Below are 22,721 nucleotides of genomic sequence, written 5' to 3' on the forward strand. Positions count from 1 at the left end.
GCTTTTAAAATGATTTTATAAGACGGTAAAAGGTAAAGGACCCCTGGACAGTTAAATCCAGTCAAAGGCGACTATGGGGTTGTGGTGGTCATCTCACTTTCAGACCGAGGGAGCCAGTGTTTGTCCACAGAAAGCTTTCCGGATAATGTGGACAACATGACTGAACCACTTCTGGTGCAACGGAACACCGTGATGGAAACCAGAATGCATGGAAACACTGTTTACATTCCCGCCACAGTGGTACCTATTTATCTACTTGCTCTGGCGTGCTTTCGAACTGCTAGGTTGGCAGGAGCAAGGGCAAAGCAATGGGAGCTCACCACATCGCGGGGATTCGAACTGCCAACCTCCTGATCAGCAAGCCCAAGAGGCTCAGTGGTTTAGACCACAGCGCCACCCACGTCCCTTATAAGATGAGCAGCCTATCAGGGAAATGTGGGGCATGTCTAGATTTGACACTGCATCTGGGTATCAGATGCAGCTCCCCGGTCCAGTAATTGATTATCATGGTATGTTCACGTGTAACATAAGTTGAGATGCTATGTCAGCAAACTTTTTCAGCAGGGGGCCGGTCCAATGTCCCTCAGACCTTGTGGGCAGCCAGACTATATCTGGGGGGGAGGGAATGAACGAATTCCTATGCCCCACAAATAACCCAGAGATGCATTTTAAATAAAAGGACACATTCTACTCATGTAAAAACACACTGATTCCCGGACCATCTGTGGGCTGGATTTAGATGGTGATGGGCCGGAACTGGCCCCCGGGCCTTAGTTTGCCTACCCATGGTCTATGCCAGGGGTCAGCAACCTTTTTCAGCCATGGGCCAGTCCACCATCCCTCAGACCATGTTGTGGGCTGGACTATATTATTTTGGGGGGGGGGGGGAATGAATGAATTCCTATGCCCCACAAATAACCCAGAGATGCATTTTAAATAAAAAGACACATTCTACTCATGTAAAAACATGCTGATTCCCGGACTGTCTGCGAGCCGGATTGAGAAGGCAATTGGGTCGCATCCGGCCCACGGGCCTTAGGTTGCCTACCCCTGGTCTATGCCATGGGCAAAAATCTGACACAACTGCTTTTACAATGCTCTATCTACATCTGCAAAGTGGCACGGCAGAGTGATTGCTGTCCATTGCGCACCTATCCCACTGTCAATTTCTGTAAACAAGTTTTGCAGCGTTTTTTTGGTAGTGCTTACAGACCCGTGAAGCCTGTTCGAGTGGAGGCAAAGGTGGCAGAAAATAAATGAGCCGCAATCGTGTCTCTATCATTAAGGACCCCTGACCATTAGGTCCAGTCGTGACCGACTCTGGGGTTGCGGCGCTCATCTCGCTTTATTGGCCAAGGGAGCTGGTGTACAGCTTCCAGGTCATGTAGCCAGCATGACTAAGCCGCTTCTGGTGAACCAGAGCAGCGCACAGAAACACCGTTTACCTTCCCGCTGGAGCGGTACCTATTTATCTACTTGTACTTTTGATGTGCTTTCGAACTGCTAGGTTGGCAGGAGCAGGGACCGAGCAACGGGGATCCCCGTCGCGGGGATTCGAACCGCCGACTTTCTGATGGCAAGTCCTAGGCTCTGTGGTTTAACCCACAGCGCCACCCGCGTCCCTGTCTCTATCATACCACTTCCACAACTTTCTCTCGCCTGCCTTTGAGGGTTTTACAGCTGTGCTGCAGGCTACTACACCCACTCCACTGGAATGGTACTCAAGATACAGATAAAATATATCAGATGCTATTTCCTTTCTGCAGGTCATATATGGCTATATATGTGTCAGGAGACAGAAAGAGAAGCTCCCAGAATTGCACAGCAACCGTTACAGCCCAGTCACCACAACCAGGGGAATAATCTGCCATTGTTTGTTTCCATTTGCAAAATTGTTTGAGGCAGAGGATGCAAAAATAAATCACCAGGGGGTGTAAAAACAACCCCAGGTCTGACCTGTGCTGAGTTCAGCACTCGCTTGCAGCATACATCTCTCAGGCATAACATAAATGTGTAATGGATTAAAGGTTTAATAGTATCCGCACAGCAGTTGTCTTAAGCAGGTGATGACAAGGAAGGCTGGGAACATTGCTTTTGTTGGAAGGAGCAACAGCCCAGGCATGTTGTTTAGATGAAACTTAAGAGCCCTATTCTCACAGTCTGCCTTGCTGTGAATTATTCCCATTACGTTTTCTTGATGCTTGCAAGGGACGTCGTCATTGTTAAACTGTGCAGTCCCACACTTCTGGATTTGCTGTCAGTAGCAAACGTTAAAGAAAATAAAACTATAAATGACCAATTAAGAGCGCAGTTGGCTTTCTCACAATGTATGTGTTAGCAAAATCACTTGAATAATGCAGAGGGAGGCCAGAGAGAAAAGGAATCCTGATAACACTTTACTGAGGAAACTGAACACAAAAGAATGCAATTTGAGGAGAAAGGAACAGAGAGGCTTTCTCTTTCTTACTTTAAACCTTGTACAAAGCAGGGAGACATACAACCAAAACACAGAGGGGAAATTCCCTCAAAACTACATAGCCAATCAGGGTACATGCTACCTCAGTGAAGATCAGACCACTCTACCAAACAACACATCTACCCTTTCCTCTTGGTTAGCTGACTCACCAACAACGAAATTCACCCATATAACATGTAACTATTATGTACTGAGTTGAATAGTATCCAAAATGCAGCAGTCTGATTGGTCCACAGGACCCACCGGGCCAGAATTCGTGGGCTACACAACCCGTAAACATAAACTGTCAGCCCACAAGGGGTGCCTGTTATGGGGAAGCAGAGTCATCATTCCCCATCCCCTCCGCAAAAGGGTCCTCACAGTCCTACATGAGACACACCCAGGGGTAGTGAGAATGAAGGCCCTCTCCAAGAGTTATGTGTGGTGGCCGGAGATCGAGAGAGAGATCGAGGCCTGGGTCAAACACTGCCAGGCCTGCCAAGAATCCCGCCCAGATCCCCCAAGGGCCCCAGTCCAGTCCTGGGAGTCCGCCCGAGCACCATGGTCACGCCTGCACGTGGACTTCGCTGGCCCCTTTCAGGGGAAAACATTCTTCATAGTGGTGGACTCCTACACCAAATGGCTGGAAGTCGCACTGGTACCATCCTCTTCTACGTCCACAGCCACCCAATCCAGCTCCAGGTGGAAGTGAATCCACAACCTGATTGGCCTACAGGAGAATCCCGGAATTAGCAAATCACGTGGGGCCCATTGTGTAAATAATGTATATAAAGCAGACATTCTGGGGGAACTTCCATTCTTCCTCACCACTATGAGCTGAATAAAGTGCATGAAATCCACTCCCGACTCCAAGTATATTTCTGTAACGTAACGTAACGTAACGTAACGTAACGTAAAAACTGCTGTTGCACTTCCAGCAATATGTATCACAACAACTTTTGTTAATGCAGGAGAAAATCCAGAAGATAATGCAGTTGTATGTGCAGGCAATGTAGAAAGAATTACAAAACAGAAAAGGGCAGCTGCAGTTTCTGCATATGTTATTTGAACAGGGCAAGCATAGTGAAAAGGGAGCTGAATGAAAAGGGAGCTTCTGCATCAAGGAGCCTTCTCTATGCACTGAGACTCCTTGTTTGCCCACACCTGAGCATTATTTAGCTGTTAATCTCTATTTTCATCGGAGAAATGTTGGAGGGTATGACACCAATACCTCAAGGAGTGCCTCTCCTCACCTCAACTAACACAGACCTGGAGCCCTGCCCAGGTGGGTGGCAGCAAGATCCTTTTGGTTCTGCAGCCACAGCCGCCAGAAAATTGGCAAAGGCGTGCAAGGACGCCCCTGTCTATCCTTTCCAGATCTGCCTCCCCCCGGCCCCAGCTCTCTGCAACCTGCCGCTTGAGGCAATTTACTCATTGAGGTTAATGGTTGGGCCGGCTCTGCTGCCTTCTAACAAGAAGTAATTTTATATATAGTTTTAAAAATCAGTATATACAACTGGGAAAGTCCACACACAGTTATTGCTTTTGTCTCTTTGCAGTCAAACTTTATGCTCTGACAAGCGAAGTCATCAACGGTGAGATGCAGTTTTACGCCAGAGCCAAACATTTCTACAAAGAGGTGCCGGCGTCGGAAGAAGGCATGATGGGGGATTTCATCGAGTTGTCCAACACAGATATTGAGTCCTCCAGGGAATTTCTTAAGAATTTTGTAGGGGTGAGTTGTGTCTGTCTTTGAAGTTCACATCTCTTGTTATAAACCCCTTTGGTTTTATGATGATGCCTCCATTTTGTGCAAGAGAAATATGGAGGCCACATTCCTCTTGTCTTTTTGAGCGGTGTGTGTGTGTAAACGTCTTTGAGGGAAAATAGCCCACAAATTTGAAACTTGCATTTGGAAGTGTGTTGCTGGCTATATACATATTCGCTGAGGGTAAGGACAGGAAATCACATTTTTCCAATGACAAGATATTTCAGTGACTCCTTGCAAGATAGCAGTGATGGCTTTTGTACATTTGTTCCGGTCAGCCATGACAATCTGCAACTCTTTATCTCAGAGACTTGAACCGGTTGCACGTTTCCCTGGGTAGCAGTTTTATGTTCCTTCGGTGCGTTTCTCATGCCTTCCACCAGGTGTGGCAATGCAATAATATAATTCGGCTGCCCTGAGATGCCTGACTGTCAGTATTTGGTTAATTTTTAAAGAAGGAATAGACCTATAGGAAGGAAAAATAACTTTTGGGGAAAAAACACACCACTAAGCCTGGGACTCATTTAAGGAAAAGTTAAACAGACTGGAAAGATGTATCTCAGACAACCAGTTGATTTATTTATGTATTTTATTACAGTTCTCAATTGCCTTTCTGCAAAAAATTAGCCCCCAAAGCAATGTACGAAACCAATAAAAGACATTTAAGCAAACCGAATTTAAAACCAATTAGAAATACACTGCAGAATAGAAATCAATCCATGTTAAATATAAAGGCGATTTTGAAAATGACAACTGAAACCATGCACACAGATGACAGTATTGAAATCCTCCAGTTGTCTGGCAGAGCAGCATGGAAATGTGCCCTCCTCAATGTTGATGGACTCTCGACTTGCATTAGCCTCAGCCAGGAATGCATAATATGCTCGGCAATATTTGGAGGGCCACACACCACAGTCTCTGCTGTGATTTACTCCCAAAGGGAAAAACAAAACCTGCCTACCTGTCTGGAACCCCTGAAATCCCACACTGCCCAGAGACAGGAGTGGCATGTATCAATATAAAAAAGTTAGTCGCTTGAAAGTAACAAAACTTTCCTGAGAAGATGTCAAAAGGTCCTAATCTACAATATCAATCAGAAATATCTGAAATAATAATAGTAATTTAGTTGTAGAGGTTTGTAACTCCTCAGTGGTGCTGGAGCCAGAACAAGGATTAAGTGTAATAAATTCCACTTCAGGGCTGTTTGGTTATCTTAAACAGCTCCCAAGTGGTACTTAATCCTTTCACTCAGTCACCGTGTTCACTGCGACTTTTAGCAACGATCAAACTGTTCAGTGACTTGGAAGCAGTCACATTTATATGGTTGCTTGTACAGCAAAAAGTTACGAATTTAATCAACCCGAAATTCCAAAGAGCTACTCATTTACGTATTTAGATTTCGTTCTCATGCTGTGTTGTCATTTCGTGATTCCTTAGAGCCAAGTCACATCTGGCACCAGCGCATAAGGCTGCGCATGCAGCAGAGCCATAAAATATGGATGGCTTTCATGAGTGCAGCCTTCTCACACATAGACTCCAGTTCATGCTCAAGGTAAGAGCTAGCATAGGGACCAAGTGACCGAGCCAGGAAGCCAATGGTTTTTATTAATCTTGCTGCTGCCAGGAATTTGCTATGTGACCTTAAGCAAGCCGTAGACTCAGCTTCAACTACCCAGTCAGTGAGATAGGGGTAATAATTCACACCTACCTTTAGGGAAGGGACGCGGGTGGCGCTTTGGGTTAAACCACAGAGCCTAGGACTTGCTGATCAGAAGGTTGGCGGTTCGAATCCCCGCGACGGGGTGAGCTCCTGTTGCTCGGTCCCTGCTCCTGCCCACCTAGCAGTTCGAAAGCACATCAAGTGCAAGTAGATAAATAGGTACCGCCCCAGCGGGAAGGTAAACGGCGTTTCCGTGCGCTGCTCTGGTTCGCCAGAAGTGGCTTAGTCATGCTGGCCACATGACCCGGAAGCTGTACGCCGGCTCCCTCGGCCAATAAAGTGAGATGAGCACCGCAACCCCAGAGTCGGTCACGACTGGATCTAATGGTGATGGGTCCCTTTACCTTTACCTTACATTTAGGGATGGATGGATGGATGTGTTGGCCAATTTCTGTTTTTCTGAGTTTCTCATTTTTCCAGTCTTCAGTTCAGTTCTCCACATTCCCACAGTTTATGGAGTGGGGATGTGGAGAATTCATTAGCAATTTTGTGCGGATATCTCCAATATACACATTTGTGTGCAATTTTGTCTACTATATACATTTTCACAAAGCAATTTTCCTTAATATGCATGCTTGTATGTTATTTTAACTAACACACTTCGCCCTAGCGTGTGCATTTTTTTTTTTTACACATTGCCTGGCCAGAGAACCTCACTACAAAGATTCAGAGAAGTGCAAATATTGAAGGACGGTTGTGTTTTGGCCCACACATTGTTTCAGAAAGTGCAAATTAGGTAGATTCGCCTTTAAATCACATTCACCCGGTGCTATACCAGCTGCACTGGCTCCCGGTGGAGTACAGGATCAGGTTTAAGGTGCTGGTTTTAACCTTTAAAGCCCTATGCGTCCTAGGACCCACGTACCTATGGGACCGCCTCTTCTGGTATGCCCCGTGGAGGACCTTAAGGTGCACAAATAACAGCACTTTGGAGGTCCCAAGCCGCAAGGTGGTTAGATTGGTCTCAACTAGGGCCAGGGCCTTTTCAGTACTGGCCCCAACTTGTTGGAATGCTCTGTCACAAGAGAGTAGGGCCCTGCGGGACTTGACATCTTTCCGCAGGGCCTGCAAGACAGAGCTGTTCCACCAGGCCTTTGGCCAGGGCACAGCCTGACTCCCTCTTTTGGCAATCTGCACAGAACTCTAGCCCAATGGTTGCCATCAATTTGATTTGAATTAATTTTATAATGAAATGATTTTAGAATGTTGTATTATTTTATTGTTGTTAGCCGTCCTGAGCCTGGCTTCGGCTGGGGAGGGCGGGGTATAAATAAAATATATTATTATTATTATTATTATTATTATTATTATTATTATTATTATTATTAGAGAACTACATCAAATTTCTCCTCCATTCCTCACCTACACTGCAGCGATGTTTACAAAAAGATAACATACTTGAAGAACTTTGTGAATTAGAATGTGCTATATAAATACGAAATATAATTACCACGATTCTCTGTTAGTGGAGGGAGGGTGCTCAGTTCAGACTGACCTTCCTTTCCTGTGTACAACCTACATGCCAGGTTTGTATGTGAGTTTAGCTCTAAGTTTTAATAAAGTTCTGTCTCCAAAACTGTCAGCAGTTTCTCTTTGAAACTTGTGACATAAAGCATGGGTGTAATCTATGGATGGTGTCTCACACAGTAACATGAACCATAAGCACCAGGAATGAGTTAAGTCTTAATTCATTATTGGCATTGGTGTTGTGTGTATTTTTGGAGCTTGGCATAAGGTTCAAGGAGAATATCACTGAGAGCTACTCTAAATGAATGGGGACCAAGGAAGTGCAAACTTCTGGTGAAGATTTCAGAGTCCTATCGCATGGCTGAAATAGGTAAAGGTAAAGGTACCCCTGCCCGAACGGGCCAGTCTTGACAGACTCTAGGGTTGTGCGCTCATCTCACACTAGAGGCCGGGAGCCAGCGCTGTCCGCAGACACTTCCGGGTCATGTGGCCAGTGTGACAAGCTGCATCTGGCGAGCCAGCGCAGCACACGGAACGCCGTTTACCTTCCCGCTGGTAAGCGGTCCCTATTTATCTACTTGCACCCGGGGGTGCTTTCGAACTGCTAGGTTGGCAGGCGCTGGGACCGAGCGACGGGAGCGCACCCCGCCGCGGGGATTCGAACCGCCGACCTTTCAATCGGCAAGTCCTAGGCGCTGAGGCTTTTACCCACAGCACCACCCGCGTCCCATGGCTGAAATAGGTGGCTACAAATCTATGATTCTATGATATTCTAGACAATAACGTCCTAGATCCTGTTGAGTACATACTGCTAAATAGATTAAGCCCTTATCCTCAATTCCTCTTGTCCCACTGCTTCTCTCCCCCCCCCCCCACACCGGAGGGCACAGGGAGCACTGTTTAGCATTCAATGAGAGCAAATGGCAATTTGCGTTTTCTTCATGGATAGCATTGAGTTGCCCACTCATTTGCGTGTTCAGACCCAGAAACCTCCCCTTAAATAAATTCACACTTGACTCAAATTTTGGTTCGGTTTTTGGCAGAATTTAGGCCACAATTTTATTGATTACAGAAAGTGACTGGTTGCATAGGCTCTGGTTCGACTAGCTCCCTGCCATGCAGGTAGCGCTGACCCAGGGTTCCAGCATAGGTCAGCCAAGGGTGAACACCTGGATAAGTGGAAAGCCGGGAACAAGCTATCTCCCCCACCCAAATGTCCCCCTGGACTCAGGCACGGGCACAACCCCCTCTCAGGGGTTGGCCAAACCATTGAGTCCCTGGATTCCTTTAACGGAATACCCTTCACATAGGGATGGCGAGAGCGTTCATCCTGGCGGCTGTTGTTGCCAATCATGTCTAACTGCCACATTCTGGATTAGCTGAAGTTTCTGAGTCACCTTCAAAGGTAGCCCCACGTAGAGCTCATTGCAGTAGTCCAAGCAGGAGATAACCAGAGCATGTTCCACTCCAGCAAGATGGTCTATGGGCAGCTAGGGTCTCAGCCAGTGTATCAGTTGGAGCTGGTAGACAGCTGCTCTGGACGCAGAATTAACCTGCACCTTCATGTACAGCTGTGAGATCAAAATGACCCCTAGGCTGCTTACACTACTAGATAATGTTTTGTGGCTGTCTGAGCAGGATTGCAGTAGATATAAATTATTCCTAATTCATATTCATTTTCTTTAGTGTGAGTTAATGGAATTTAAAACAACAATGGCAACTGGTGCTTCTGTCCTGCCTTTAATCCCTTCCCAGTTTCCTAGAGTCTCAACTCTATACTGCTTATCATAAATGTAAATGGGACTTCCGGTGGAGCGCGTCCTCGCAGCGAGAAGGGATTTGGTGGAGAGCTCGAATCCCGACCTACAAAGGGAGGAAAAGGGGGTGCCGAAGGGCGGAAAAGCACCCCACTACACCTCAGGAGGGTGTTCGGAGGTACAGGGGGCCAGCAGAGACCGTTTGCAGCTCGCCATGCCGTCAGGTAACCTCCAAAAGAGGCGAAGAGAACGGCGGTGTCGGGCGGCGGGTCCTGGCAGCCATATTTACCCTCCCAGGTAGCGGAAAGCCCCGATCTCGCCGAGGGCTAGCGCACCGCTCTCAAGCACAGGAAAACCGGGGAGCAAGTTAAATTGAAGGGGACTAACACTTCTGGAAACAGAGAAACCCGGTGAAAATAATTTGGATACGGAGTTCAGCCTTTGTCCGGAATCAGCGAACACGCAAAGAGCAGCAGAGCGCGAAAAAGAAAGTGAGTGCCCCTAGTGATTACTTTGTTTCCCTGAAAGACTTTTCCATTAGAGTACTTGGTTCCTATTCAAAACATAGGACTGCTTAAAACAGGGAACAGAAGGGTAAAGATTCTACAGCGATACTGCCTAATGAACTGAGGGGGGAGGCGAAGAAGAAGCTTATTTTCGAGCGTAAGAGAAAGAGCTGACGCTGCTAGGAGAAACGGAAGTGCTGCAGCGGCCAATTTACCAAGACTACATACCTTTGCAGCGTGATCCTGACTGGCTTATGGTCTTCTTACGCTCCCCTGTTTATCCATCTTTTTGCGGGCATACTAGCGTTAAGTTGGAAGGGATCTTTCCACTTTTTGACTCTGGATGGCTATTTATTGAATGAAAAATAGACTCTCTTCCCCTCCAGCTAGACCTCCCAGGTTGCCGCCTAGGCTGCTTCCGAGGATAGACTGATTTTGATGCAGAGCAGCACAAGAGGGAGCCACCTGGTGGACAGAATATAGTACTTCAACTTAGAATTTCTTCTTTTTTTCTCTTAGTATATCTTTGCTGTTTAACATATACTTCTGTTTTTCTGTTTTTTCTCCAAAGCGCAAACCTCAGGATCTAACAAGGTGTGAGCCTTCACTCCCAATTGTAACTCACAAGATCTCATTTAAGATTACTCTCTCCATTATCCCTAGGAGAGTATAGAAACTCAAAGACCTTCCCCCCCCAAAAAAAATAGGTTACTGCAAAGGAACTGAGTTGATTCTCGAGAACTGTCAAGGGGCAATTAGAATATACCGGGTGGAGGCCACAAAGGCCAAACGGACACTGTCCAACGGGTCCAACGGGTATTAGAAACCAAGATTTTGTATTTATTGTATATCTGGTGTATTTAGTAACCTATATTTACTGAGTATTTGGTATTTGATATCTGATATTTGGTATTTGATATTAGTTGATATTTGACATTTACTGCATATTTGGTGTTGCCAAGTACCTCAGAATGTCAAACACTGGGAAAAGACCAGAGGGGGGAACACCAGCGGACAGAAAGGGATCTAAACAAGAAATAGATTTCAAAGCAGACATCTTAAGAATGTTTGCGGAGATTAGACAAAGTGAGAAAAATCTTGAGTTTAAATTAGAACAAGTAGACAATAGAATTGGGAAAATGGACAAAAAGATAGACGAAACAGTTAATGAATTGAAGGGTCAACTGAAAGAGGTATTTAGGAGGACGCAAGCGGTGGAGGAAGGTCTGAAAAAGACAAGGATAGAAATGAAAGATGTGAGACGGGAGGAGGATAAGATGAAAGCTGAGATCCTGGAGTTGAACAAGAACCAAGAGGAAATGAAAGACTTAATTGCTATGAATGAACTAAGACGGAAGGAAGTTAATTTAAGGCTAAGAGCTGTGCCAGAAGTACAAGGTGAAAACATAAAAGTGAAATTAATAACAGAACTAGCCCTATGGCTGGAGATCCCAACAGAAGAGATGGCGAATGCAGTACAATCTGCATTCAGACTGAAAGCCAAAACAGCCAGAAATAAAAGATTTGTAGGTGACTGTCTAGTCATATTTAAAGAAAGGGAAATGAGGAATATGATTCTTCAGAAAAACAAAGAAAAAAGGCTGAATATTGGCAGAAATTACATTATAATCTTTAAAGACATCCCAGTCAGGCTGCTTAAACGTAGAGATCCATATAAAGAACTGGTACAGACTCTGAAGAGGAATAACATTGAATTCAAATGGGAGTTCCCTGAAGGAATCTCCTTTACTTATAGGAGTAAGAGGCAAAAATTGATAAGCCCAGAAGAAACTGGTAAATTTTTAAGAAAATACAAAGAATTGAAAGTTCATAAAGAGGAAGACAAAAGTGAGGAGACAGAAGGCAGGGAAGATTCAGAAGAAGAAACAGAGAGGACAGAAGGAGAGGAAGAGGAAGAGGAAGAGGGAGGAGAGGGAAAAAACTAGAGAGAGGCGGTAGACTTTTTACATAGGCAAGCATATGGTGTTAAAAATCTGGAGCTGGAATATCAATGGGATGAACGATAAGAAAAAGAGGAATAAAATTGAGTATATCTTAAAAAAAGAAAGTCTAGATATTATCTGCCTACAAGAGACCCACATAGCAAGCAAACATAAAAGAGTTCTGATAAATAAAAGATTGGGAAATGAATTTGTATCGTCAGACAAAAAGAAGAAAAGGGGGGTGGTCATCTACATTAGAAAACAAATTGAAGCACAACAAATTTTTAAAGACGAAGAAGGGAGGATAGTAGCAGTTCAAATTAATTGGCAAGGAGAAAATGTAATAATAGTGGGGATATATGCACCAAATAATAATAAATCAGAGTTCTACAGCACATTAGAGGGGAAACTGAGTGAATACGCTGACCAGAAAATAATTTTACTAGGAGATATGAACGGCGTGGTGTCGCTAGACACTGACAGGCTAAGGGATGGAGCGGGCAAGGAAGGAAAGCTACCCCAAACCTTTTTCTCACTGGTCCATAACTTTAATTTGGTGGACATATGGAGATTTAAATACCCTCTGGAAAAACAGTATACTTTCCACTCGGAACCAAATGATTCATTTTCAAGATTAGATCAGATATGGCAGAACTAGTTCCAAGAGCTACACGGGTGGAGATTCTGCCCAAAACGATTTCGGATCATAATCCAGTAAAAATGGAATTGAAAGGGTTGGAGGAAAGATCATATAGATGGAAAATGAAAGACTACCTGCTAGATGATTCAGAGATTATAGAGAAAGCGCAGGGAAAGCTAAAAGAATACTTTGAGGACAATTTAGGCAAAGGTACCAAACCGAAGGTGGTGTGGGATGCAGGCAAGGCTGTGATGAGGGGCTTCTTCATCCAACAGAGTGCAATTAAGAATAAAAAAAGAGAAAAAGGGAAAAAAGAAATATTACAGCAAATAATGGACAACGAACAAAAATTAGTTAAAAACCCGAAAAATAAGAGCATAAAAGAAAATATTAAGATTCTACAGTCCCAGTTGGCAATGCTGATAAACAGAGAAATAGAATGGAAGGTTAAAAAATTAAGACAAAAAAGCTTTGAATACGCTAACAAATCAGGAAAATTACTAGCCTGGCAGCTAAAAAAAAGGAAGGAACAGAACACAATAAATAAGATTGAGGTGGAGGGAGAAGTGATAAATAATCCCAAAGAAATAAGAAAGGCCTTTTTGGACTTTTACAGAGGTCTCTACAAAAAAAATGAAAAGAATAATCTGAGGAAAATAGAAAAATATTTAAAAGGGAAGAACATCAAAAAGATTTCGTTACTGGAGAAAGAAAAACTGAGTGCCCTAATAGAGGCAGACGAAATTAAAGAAATAATAAAGGACTTAAAAAAAGGGAAAGCCCCAGGCCCAGACGGGTTCACCGGTAGTTACTATAAAGAAATGGAGCCAATTTTGTTGACTCCGTTGCAAGAAGTAATGAATAATATTCTTAAAGAAAGAGAACTACCAGAGACATGGAAGGAGGCGCTAATTACCTTAATACCCAAACACGACTCAGACCTACAACAGATCAAAAATTACAGACCGATCTCCCTACTAAATATAGATTATAAGATCTTTGCGGGAGTTTTGGCAAGGAGATTGAGAAATATACTGATAGAAAGCATACATAAAGACCAAGCTGGCTTTTTGCCAGGAAGGCACATGAAGGATAACATAAGAAACATAGTAAACATTATAGAATATCTATCGGATAGGTGCGATAAACAAGGCTTGCTGTTATTTGTGGATGCAGAGAAAGCATTCGACAATATAATCTGGGATTTCCTGCTGAAACAACTGGAACATATGGAGGTCGGCACTGAGTTTTATAATGGGGTAAAGGCAATATACACGGAACAGAAGGCAAAACTGATAATAAATAGTGTGGAGACCCCAGAAATAAGAATAGCAAAAGGAACAAGGCAGGGATGCCCTCTGTCCCCACTGTTATTTATTATGGTGTTAGAAGTTCTTCTAAATTCAATAAGAGGAAACAGAGGGATAAAAGGGGTAACAGTTGGGCAGAACGAATATAAAACAAAGGCATTCGCAGATGATCTGGTTATAACAATGGAGGACCCAATAAACTCAACAAAAGAGGTACTTGAAGAGTTTGATCAGTTTGGAAAAGTGGCCGGCTTCAAATTAAATAAAAGGAAAACAAAAATTATAGTAAAGAACATGGAGACAGACAAAATCGAAGAATTACAAAATGCAACGGAGATAGAGGTGGCCAGGAAGGTTAAATATCTAGGAATATGGGTAACACCAAAAAACATAGACCTCTTTAAAAACAACTATGAGACAGTATGGAAAGGAGTCAAGAAAGATATTGAAACGTGGGGCAGGCTGAAACTGTCATTCTGGGGCAGAATAGCCACAATCAAGATGAGTGTGCTCCCAAAAATGTTATTTCTCTTCCAGAATATTCCTGTAATTAAGGGCATAAAAATATTCAAAGATTGGCAGAAAGTGATTTCAAAATTCGTCTGGCAGGGTAAGAAACCAAGGATCCAATTTAAACTGTTGACAGATGCGAAGGAAAGGGGGGGCTTCGCCCTACCTGATCTGAAATTATATTATGAGGCGTCTTGCCTATGCTGGGTCAAAACTTGGATAAAACTGGAAGATAAGGAGGTGCTAGATTTAGAGGGATCCAATATCAGATTTGGGTGGCACGCCTATTTATGGCACGGGAAGAGGAAAGTACACAGGGGCTTCGAGAACCACATTTTTAGAGGTCCACTGATTGAAGTGTGGGAGAGGAACAGAGATATGTTAGAACCTAAAACACCCCATTGGCTATCGCCGTTAGAAGTGATGAGTGTGAAAAAGATAAACATGAGAGATAATTGGGCCACATACGAACAACTGTTAACGAAAGAAGAAGGGAAGTGGAAGTTAAAGCCATACGATCAGGTTAAGGAGAAAGTATACGACTGGCTGCATTATTTCCAGTTAAATGGAATGTTTAGGAAAGACATTACAGACAAAGGATATGCTGACAAAGATTCTAGATTCCAGACTGAGATATTGAATAATAACCATAAAATTTTGTCTAAAATGTATAACCAGCTACTAGAGTGGAATCTAATAGATGAAGAAGTAAAGTCGGTAGCGATACATTGGGCTAGAGACATCGGTCACAACATATATGCCGAAGAGTGGGAGAAACTTTGGAAAACACACCTTAAGTTTACAGCCTGTGTGACATTAAAGGAGAACCTAATGAAAATGTTTTACCGATGGTATATAACACCTGCAAAATTAGCCAAAATGTATGGGACTTGTAACAAATGCTGGAAGTGTAGAGAAAGGGAGGGGTCCTTCTTCCATATGTGGTGGGAATGCCAAAGGGTTAAAGGGTTCTGGGAGGGGGTGTATAATGAAATGAAAAAAAATTTAAGATATACTTTTGTTAAAAGACCCGAGGCCTTTCTGTTGGGATTGGTAGGAAGGGAGATAAAAAAGAAAGATCATTGTTTTTCCTGTACGCAACAACGGCTGCAAGAATCTTATTAGCCCAAAATTGGAAATCTGAGAACTTGCCGACAATTGAGGAATGGAGAGCAAAACTGTTAGACTACGCGGAGATGGACAAGATGACAGGGAAAATTAGATATTCCAAAGACCAGAGGTTCATTAAGGATTGGGAAAATTTTACGAATTATCTGGAAAACTTGAGTGAAGGACAGATAACACTAGTGGGTTTCAAAGGAGCTCTGTAAAAAGAAAAGGGTATTGTCAAAGGAGAAAGAGAAGAATTAGGATGATCAATGGCAATACAAACCAAAAAATGCGAACTTTTATAAGGATATTACGGATGATTTGTGGAAAGGTTGAAGGAAGTTATACTAAACAATCTGTGAAAATGAGAATGTAACTCTTATATTTTACATTTTTTAATATGCAAATTAATAAAAATTATGTACAAAAAAAAATAAAATAAATGTAAATGAAAAAATGAAATTGAAAGCTGAACTTCCGTTCCCAACACTGTCTATTCGGTGAGTGTGCTTAGGTGTAAATTAAAATGACTCCACGTGCTCTGTTATTCAGATGGATTTGCATGCCTATTCAATTGCATTCATAACATCTGAAATTTCTTGTGTCTCTGAAATTCATCATAGGATGTTATACAAAATGCTCTGCTTTGTGAATATAATTGGAAGTGTGGAACCATGTGGGAATAGGCAAAATCAGAGTTTACCAAACGCCTCCCTCTCTCTTCATCGACTCCTCGAAAATTGCTGAGGGTCTTTGTAGCCGTAGCCATTGTCATGTGATAGATGCCCTGTGAGTTTTGACTGGTTTTTAAAAATTGCTTTCCATTTGTTCATATGGTGTTTTATCGTATTGCAACAACTTGAATTTGGTAGGATTTACACCGAATGATCCCCACTGCTGTGCTTGCAGCACAGAACAGCCAAGGAGGTGGCATCTGTGTGTATTCTCCATAAGTGTGTGCATGCAAAGTGCGTACACCCACTTTCGGCTGGTGTGCAGCTCTTAGATTTAACAGGTTAGCCACTCCTGAGTTAGAGACTTTGTGTACTTCTAAAATGGCATCTTGTCCTAAAGGTGATAGTAGACATTCCATACAGCCGGTCGTTTCGACAATTGTTGCCTCTGGCATGAAAACCACCTGTTATACCTAGAAGTTCGAAATCACGCCAAAAAATTGCAAGTAGATAAATAGGTACCGCTCCGGCGGGAAGGTAAACAGTGTTTCAGTGCATTGCTCTGGTTTGCCAGAAGCGGCTTAGTCATGCTGGCCACATGACCCGGAAAAACTGTCTGCGGACAAACGTTGGCTCCCTTGCCCTGTAAAGCGAGATGAGCGCTGCAACCCCAGAGTCATCTGCAACTGGACTTAACTGTCAGGGGTCCTTTACCTTTTTTATACCTGCCTGAGGATTTGACATCTGTTCCCATGACATCTGCGTGAGAACTAAGGACTCTTCCTCTTCTCCTTCTAAAAAAAGTAAATTAAATTGTGTTGCCTGCTTATGTTGAGGACAGCACCATCAGCAGAGCAAAGTGGGAAGGGGCAGAATGTCCACTGAGCTCATTCTACAATTACTCTCTGCAACCAGGGATATTTATAGCTATGACACTGTCTGTTTGCCCCTGGTTTGACCTTAATAATCTGCTGAATTAATCACTGAAGCACAGCCCAAGTAGAAATGGCATATGGGCACCTGACATGATTTACAACTATTAGTAATGTTAGAGGGAGACTATTTAGAGCCAAACTCTGCCCTACGATAGCTCCTATATATATGGCGGCAATGGTTGGGAGGGGACTTTAATTTCATCGCTCCTGTGGTATAGTGGAGCAACAGGGAAGTCATTTCCATGTGAATCTGTTGTTATTCTATATATCCCCACAGGGTCAAGGAGGGGGCAGCTATAGGGGGCGGAAAGGGTTTCAGCCCCCTTGAATAAGGCATGGGGAAAGTATAGAATGCATTTGAAAAAATATTGCAAACAATTACACATATTAGTGGGATTGGCAGGAACCTTGTAAAAAAACTGAATTACGGATTGATTAAGGCTTTATAATAATTGGACTTTTTGAGAAGAAGCAGAGGGAAAATAATAACATAAGGATCCATAAAAGGTGAGGGGAGGGAAGTCAAAGGCGATACGTCATGGGTAGGCAAATTAAGGCCCGGGGCACGGATCCGGCCCAAGCGCCTTCTAAATCCGGCCTGTGGGCGGTCCGGGAATCAGCATGTTTTTACATGAGTAGAATGTGTCCTTTTATTTAAAATGCATCTCTGGGTTATTTGTGGGGCATAGGAATTCATTCATTTTTTAAAAAAAAATTCAAAATATAGTCCGGCCCGCAACAAGGTCTGAGGGACAGTGGACCGGCCCCCTGCTGAAAAAGTTTGCTGACCCCTGGGATACGTTGTTTGTATTCTGTTTCTTTTTGTCTTTTGCTTTTTGGTTATTGTTTGTAAAATATAAAATGTAAAAACAATTTATTTGTTTATTTTTTTAAAAAAGGAAAGGGTTTTGTATCTGGTGTGAATGCTTTGGGCAATCCACTGTTTCTCTTCCTTGCCTCTGTTGTAAACAAAAATTTTCCATTTTCCCTTATGGGGTATCCAACAGCCCATATACAGTCCTTACGTGGGTTCCCTATTGGTAGGAGAGAATAACAGAGGCCAACCAAAGAATATTGAGAAGCAAAGCAGCTAGTAAGCTTGATCTTTATTGATCTGTTGCAACAGGGTGCTCCCCTCACACGCAGGAGAGGAAGAGGACCCAGAAAAATGGTGTGCAAGGCCTTATAAAGACTTTTGAAATTCCCATCCTGTAGATCAAGACCACCCCCAGAAACATCACACATACATCACAGAAGGGGTGTAACCTAAGACCATCCCTCAGATACATCACACCTACATCACAGAAAAGGTGGTCCAAAATAGAATTTTTAGTTTTGTTATTCTCCTGTTTTTGTTTATCTCCTGTCTGGCAGGTTACTTGATTGGATTTCCTGGGTAGCCTGGCCAGTCTTTTGTAATGATAAATACTTACGGTAGTTCCTGGGCCAGGTCACAGGCTCACACCCTATTCAAACACAGACAGGATTTGTGAAGGAAAAGACAATGGGGAGGCTTTTCCATTTTGACCTTGCAGAGAAAAGATTTGGTCAGTTTAGGAATCAAAATGGTTCCAGGTTGGCCTTCCTGTGCTGATCTATGTATGTGCTTGGTTGGTACACTTATGAACATTACCATATATCTAAGACCATAAAATTCCTATTACACCTCTTTCAACAATAACAGAAGGACAAGACTGGCCTTGCAAGATTTCCGTAAGGTTTACTGAGGTAATGAGTGTGAGAGGCCAGAGCACTCAAGTGTTGTTTTTCATGCTCTCCGCAGGGGCCTGGCAAAGCGGGCACCGACTTCGCTCTTGACTGCGGCTCAGGAATAGGGAGGGTGAGCAAACATGTCCTCCTTCCCTTATTCAAGCACGTGGAGCTGGTGGACATGATGGATGTTTTCCTGACAGAAGCTCAGAACTACTTGCAGGGTCAGGGAGAAAAAGTCGACATGTACTATTGCTGCAGCCTCCAGGAATTCACGCCTATGCCTAGGAAATACGACGTCATCTGGATCCAGTGGGTTTCAGGTCAGTTCTGCCATTTGGTCCCCCATGTAAAAACGAGTGAGTAAGAGAAGCTATGGGGAGGGCACATAACTGGTCGCCTTTGCGAGTGACACAGGATATGCAGCAGCGAGGGGCTGTCCATGCTTCTGCTCTTCCTGTACCTAGAAAGCATGGGTCAATGTGGTTTTCTGCTTGTCTCATATGCATTCTAAGCATGGGTAGGAGCACTTTTGTCTCTGCTTTCCTCCTAAAAAAATGCTCTTTAGTGCTGCATTGGAACAAATGGCAATCCGCCACTGTTTGTTCTGATTCAGCACAACAACAACAACAACAACAACAACAACAACAACAACAACAATTTATTTCTACCTGACTCTGGGCAACTTACAACAAAAGATTAAAAATACATTAAAACATCAGTCATTAAAAACTTCCCTAAAGGGCTGCCTTCAGATGTCTTCTAAATGTCATATAGTTGTTTATTTCTTTGACATCTGGTGGGAGGGCGTTCCACAGGGAGGGCGCCACTACCAAGAAGGCCCTCTGCCTGGTTCCCTGTAACTCCGCTCCTCGCAGTGAGGGAACCACCAGAAGGCCCTCAGCGCTGGACCTCAGTGTCCAGGTTGAATGGTGGGGGTAGAGACGCTCCTTCAGGTATACTGGAAATGTACTGGGAGCCAATATAGGTCTTTCAAGACTGGTTTTATATGGTCTCAGTGGCCACTCCCAGTCACCAGTCTAGCTGTCACATTCTGGATTAGTTGTAGTTTCCAAGTCACCTTCAAAGGTAGCCCCACATAGAGTGCATTGCAGTAGTCCAAGCAGGAGATAACTAGGCCATGCACCACTCTGGCAAGACAGTCTCCCGGCAGGTAGGGTCTCAACCAGTGTACCAGATGGAGCTGGTAGACAGCTGCCCTGGACACAGAATTGACCTGTGCCTCCATGGACAGCTGTGAGTCCAAAATGACTCCCAGGCTGTGCCCCTGCTCCTTCTGTCTTGTCAGGATTCAACCTCAATCTGTTAGCTGCCATCCATCCTCCAACCGCCTCCAGGCACTCACACAGGATCTTCACCGCCTTCACTTCATGCCGTCGAGACCACATAACACCGGTCTTGAAAGACCTACATTGGCTCCCAGTACATTTCTGAGCACAATTCAAAGTGTTGGTGTTGACCTTTAAAGCCCTAAACAGCCTCGGCCCAGTATACCTGAAGGAGCGTCTCCACCCCCATCGTCCAGCCCGGACACTGAGATCCAGCACCAAGGGCCTTCTGGCGGTTCCCTCATTGCAAGAAGCAAAGCTACAGGGAACCAGGCAGAGGGCCTTCTCGGTAGTGGCGCCCACCCTGTGGAACGCCCTCCCATCAGATGTCAAAGAGATAAACAACTACCTAACATTTAGAAGACATCTGAAGGCAGCCCTGTTCAGGGAAGTTTTTAATGTGTGACGTTCTAATGTATTTTTAATCTTTGTTGGAAGCCACCCAGAGTGGCTGGGGAAACCCAGCCAGATGTGCAGGGTACAAATGATGATGATGATGATAATAATAATAATAATAATAATAATAATAATAATAATAATAATTCACTGGTTCTGATTTAAAAGAGAGGAAGGGGAGGTTTCACTTGGCAAGTGGTGGTGCAAACAGGTGTGAATAAGCCCTAGGCATCAGTGGACCAAATGTCCTCTGGCTACCTCTCTCCATCTTTCCTCATACCTTGTACTGACCATGGCCACACACTGCATCACAGGCTGCAGGTACAGAACCAAGGCCTACTGAACAAGGGTTTATCTCTAGAAGATCCAACTCAGTGCACTTGGTATAAGGTACCTTCCCATTTTCCTAATAAAACTCCCTGGGTAGTCAGTGCTTACAGCACAGGCATGTGGTCCAATACTGCCCTCCATGTTTCTCTCTCTGAGTCACACCCCTTTACAACCCTTTTCTGGACCCACTTCCAATGTATTTGCCTCCTTTGAATGCATCCTTGAACTGCAAAGCAGTCTTTTGCATGAGGACAGCCTTGCAACAGAATGCCATCGAGACCCATTGCTCCAAAGGGGACTTGCTCTTTGAGCGTTCAAAATATGTAGTGGCAAGGAATCCTACAAACCAGCTGCTTAGAATGTGGGTCACTGGATATCCTATTTTAGAAGTTTTTAAATGAAAAATGGGGACGACGACAGGATAGTTGCAAACCTTGAATCACCTCATAATTTTTTGGTCCCATTTCATCTGAGATCTGGGACGGACCAGAATTTACATGTCCATGTGTCCCTAACCAAAGTGTGCCACAGTGAAGTAGTTGTGGAGTTTGCAGAATATTAAGTATAGTTATTTGTTAGACATTCCTGGATGATGCTAAGCAAGGGGGGGGGGGTTTGCAATCTACTCCTCTGATAACTAGCTTGCCCCCTGCTCTCATTTCAGAAATCAGAGATGTAAGGCAGTGCTCCCTCCCCAAAAAATAATTACTTTGCCCCTATTCTGTCTCTTGTGGCAATATTGCAGAAAATTTGCAATAATAAATATTGCATCTACACCTTAAAGAACTTCATACTGTTGCAAGGCTGAAGCCACTGTTCCTATGAAAAATATAGCCCTCTTCTGTTTTGACCTCCTGCAGGAAACCTGACAGATAAGGATTTACTGGGGTTTTTCATTCGCTGCCAGGATGGTTTGAAGGAGAACGGCATCATTATTCTGAAGGACAACGTGGCACGGGAGGGCTGTGTCCTCGATCCGTTGGACAGCAGTGTCATCCGAGATCTGAACATCCTCAGTAGTCTTATTGAAAAGAGCGGCCTCACCATCCTGAGACGGGAAAAGCAAGAGGGCTTTCCTGAGCAGTGCGTACCGGTCTGGATGATAGCCATGCAGAAGAATCCTATCCATATGAGAAATGGGATGTTGTAAGGGCCGTTGACATAGGGCTGGAATTCAGGGCAACAAAGTGGGGGGAATTGAAGTAGTGTTTCCAGGCTGGATTTCTCGTTGTAAAACAGCAGCGACACTCCCATGTTTTTCCTCTTCCATTTCCATGGTTTTCGGAGCTCAGAAGAATGGTGGTCATTCTTTTTAATGCAATGAGTGTAGAGGACCCATCAAACAGCTGTCCTATGCAGTCTGATAATGGCTGGAACAGCATCTACTCTAGCCATTTCCTTCTCTGCCATTTGCCTCTCTTCTCTTGGAATCAACTCTAATCACCTTAACCCTTCTCTTTCTAAACAGCATTGCCGACACCCCACTCAGGTGTGTACACGGAAAAGTGACTCGAAGCATGGCAGGGGAAACAATCTCGCTGAGTTTTAAGCTGCTGGTGTGTACATGTGATTGTGATTGGAAGTGTACAGATCATGTTTCCTGAAATATCTCATTATGGCTAGAAGGGCCAAGGCAGAGTTACATGGAGCTTTGTGATGACTTCCTTTTGGGTTTTCGTTTGGGTTTTAATCTCAACCAGCTTGGGCAGTCTTCACGTCTGAGCAGAAGAAGGAGAGGTTACTTAATAAGTTACTTAATCTGTTCCCCTTTGGTTGTTTTCAGCTCTAAACTGCCCCCTTTAAACTGCTTTTTTTTCCTTGCAAGAAAAAATGTACAGCTATTTTTGTTGGTTTGTTTTGTTCTTCTTCACACACTGCTCTGTTCCTAACTTACGGTTGTTCCTTGCTCCTTTCTGTTGGGCATTATCTAGAATAGTATTCAAGGTATTCATTCTGTGGTGTTTCCACAAAGTTTGAGATTCGGGGGGCATGAGTAACTCAAATGCCAGTGGCAATTGTTGCTTGAAAACCTGGGTGCATGCAACTGGGAGTTCGTAGTTTCTTATCACCTCAGACAAATTCTCTCTCTCTCTCTCTCTCTTTTTTAAATGATATTTATTAAAAGTTTAGAAATTACAGAA

General features: G+C 43.8%; 1 protein-coding gene across 1 annotated transcript in view; it reads left to right on the forward strand.

Annotated features, from left to right (window-relative positions):
* NTMT2 (N-terminal Xaa-Pro-Lys N-methyltransferase 2) overlaps positions 1–22,464 on the forward strand; it is a 28,085-nt gene extending 5,621 nt beyond the window's left edge. Inside the window, exons 2-4 of the mRNA XM_077928296.1 lie at positions 4,015–4,190; positions 18,579–18,828; positions 21,441–22,464. Of these exons, the coding sequence (XP_077784422.1) occupies positions 4,015–4,190; positions 18,579–18,828; positions 21,441–21,730 (716 nt within the window). The 3' untranslated portion in view covers positions 21,731–22,464. The remainder of the gene's footprint in view (positions 1–4,014; positions 4,191–18,578; positions 18,829–21,440) is intronic.
* Positions 22,465–22,721: the final 257 nt, after the last annotated feature.

The sequence above is a fragment of the Podarcis muralis genome, chromosome 5 (genome assembly GCF_964188315.1).
Source record: "Podarcis muralis chromosome 5, rPodMur119.hap1.1, whole genome shotgun sequence".
NCBI lineage: Eukaryota > Metazoa > Chordata > Lepidosauria > Squamata > Lacertidae > Podarcis > Podarcis muralis.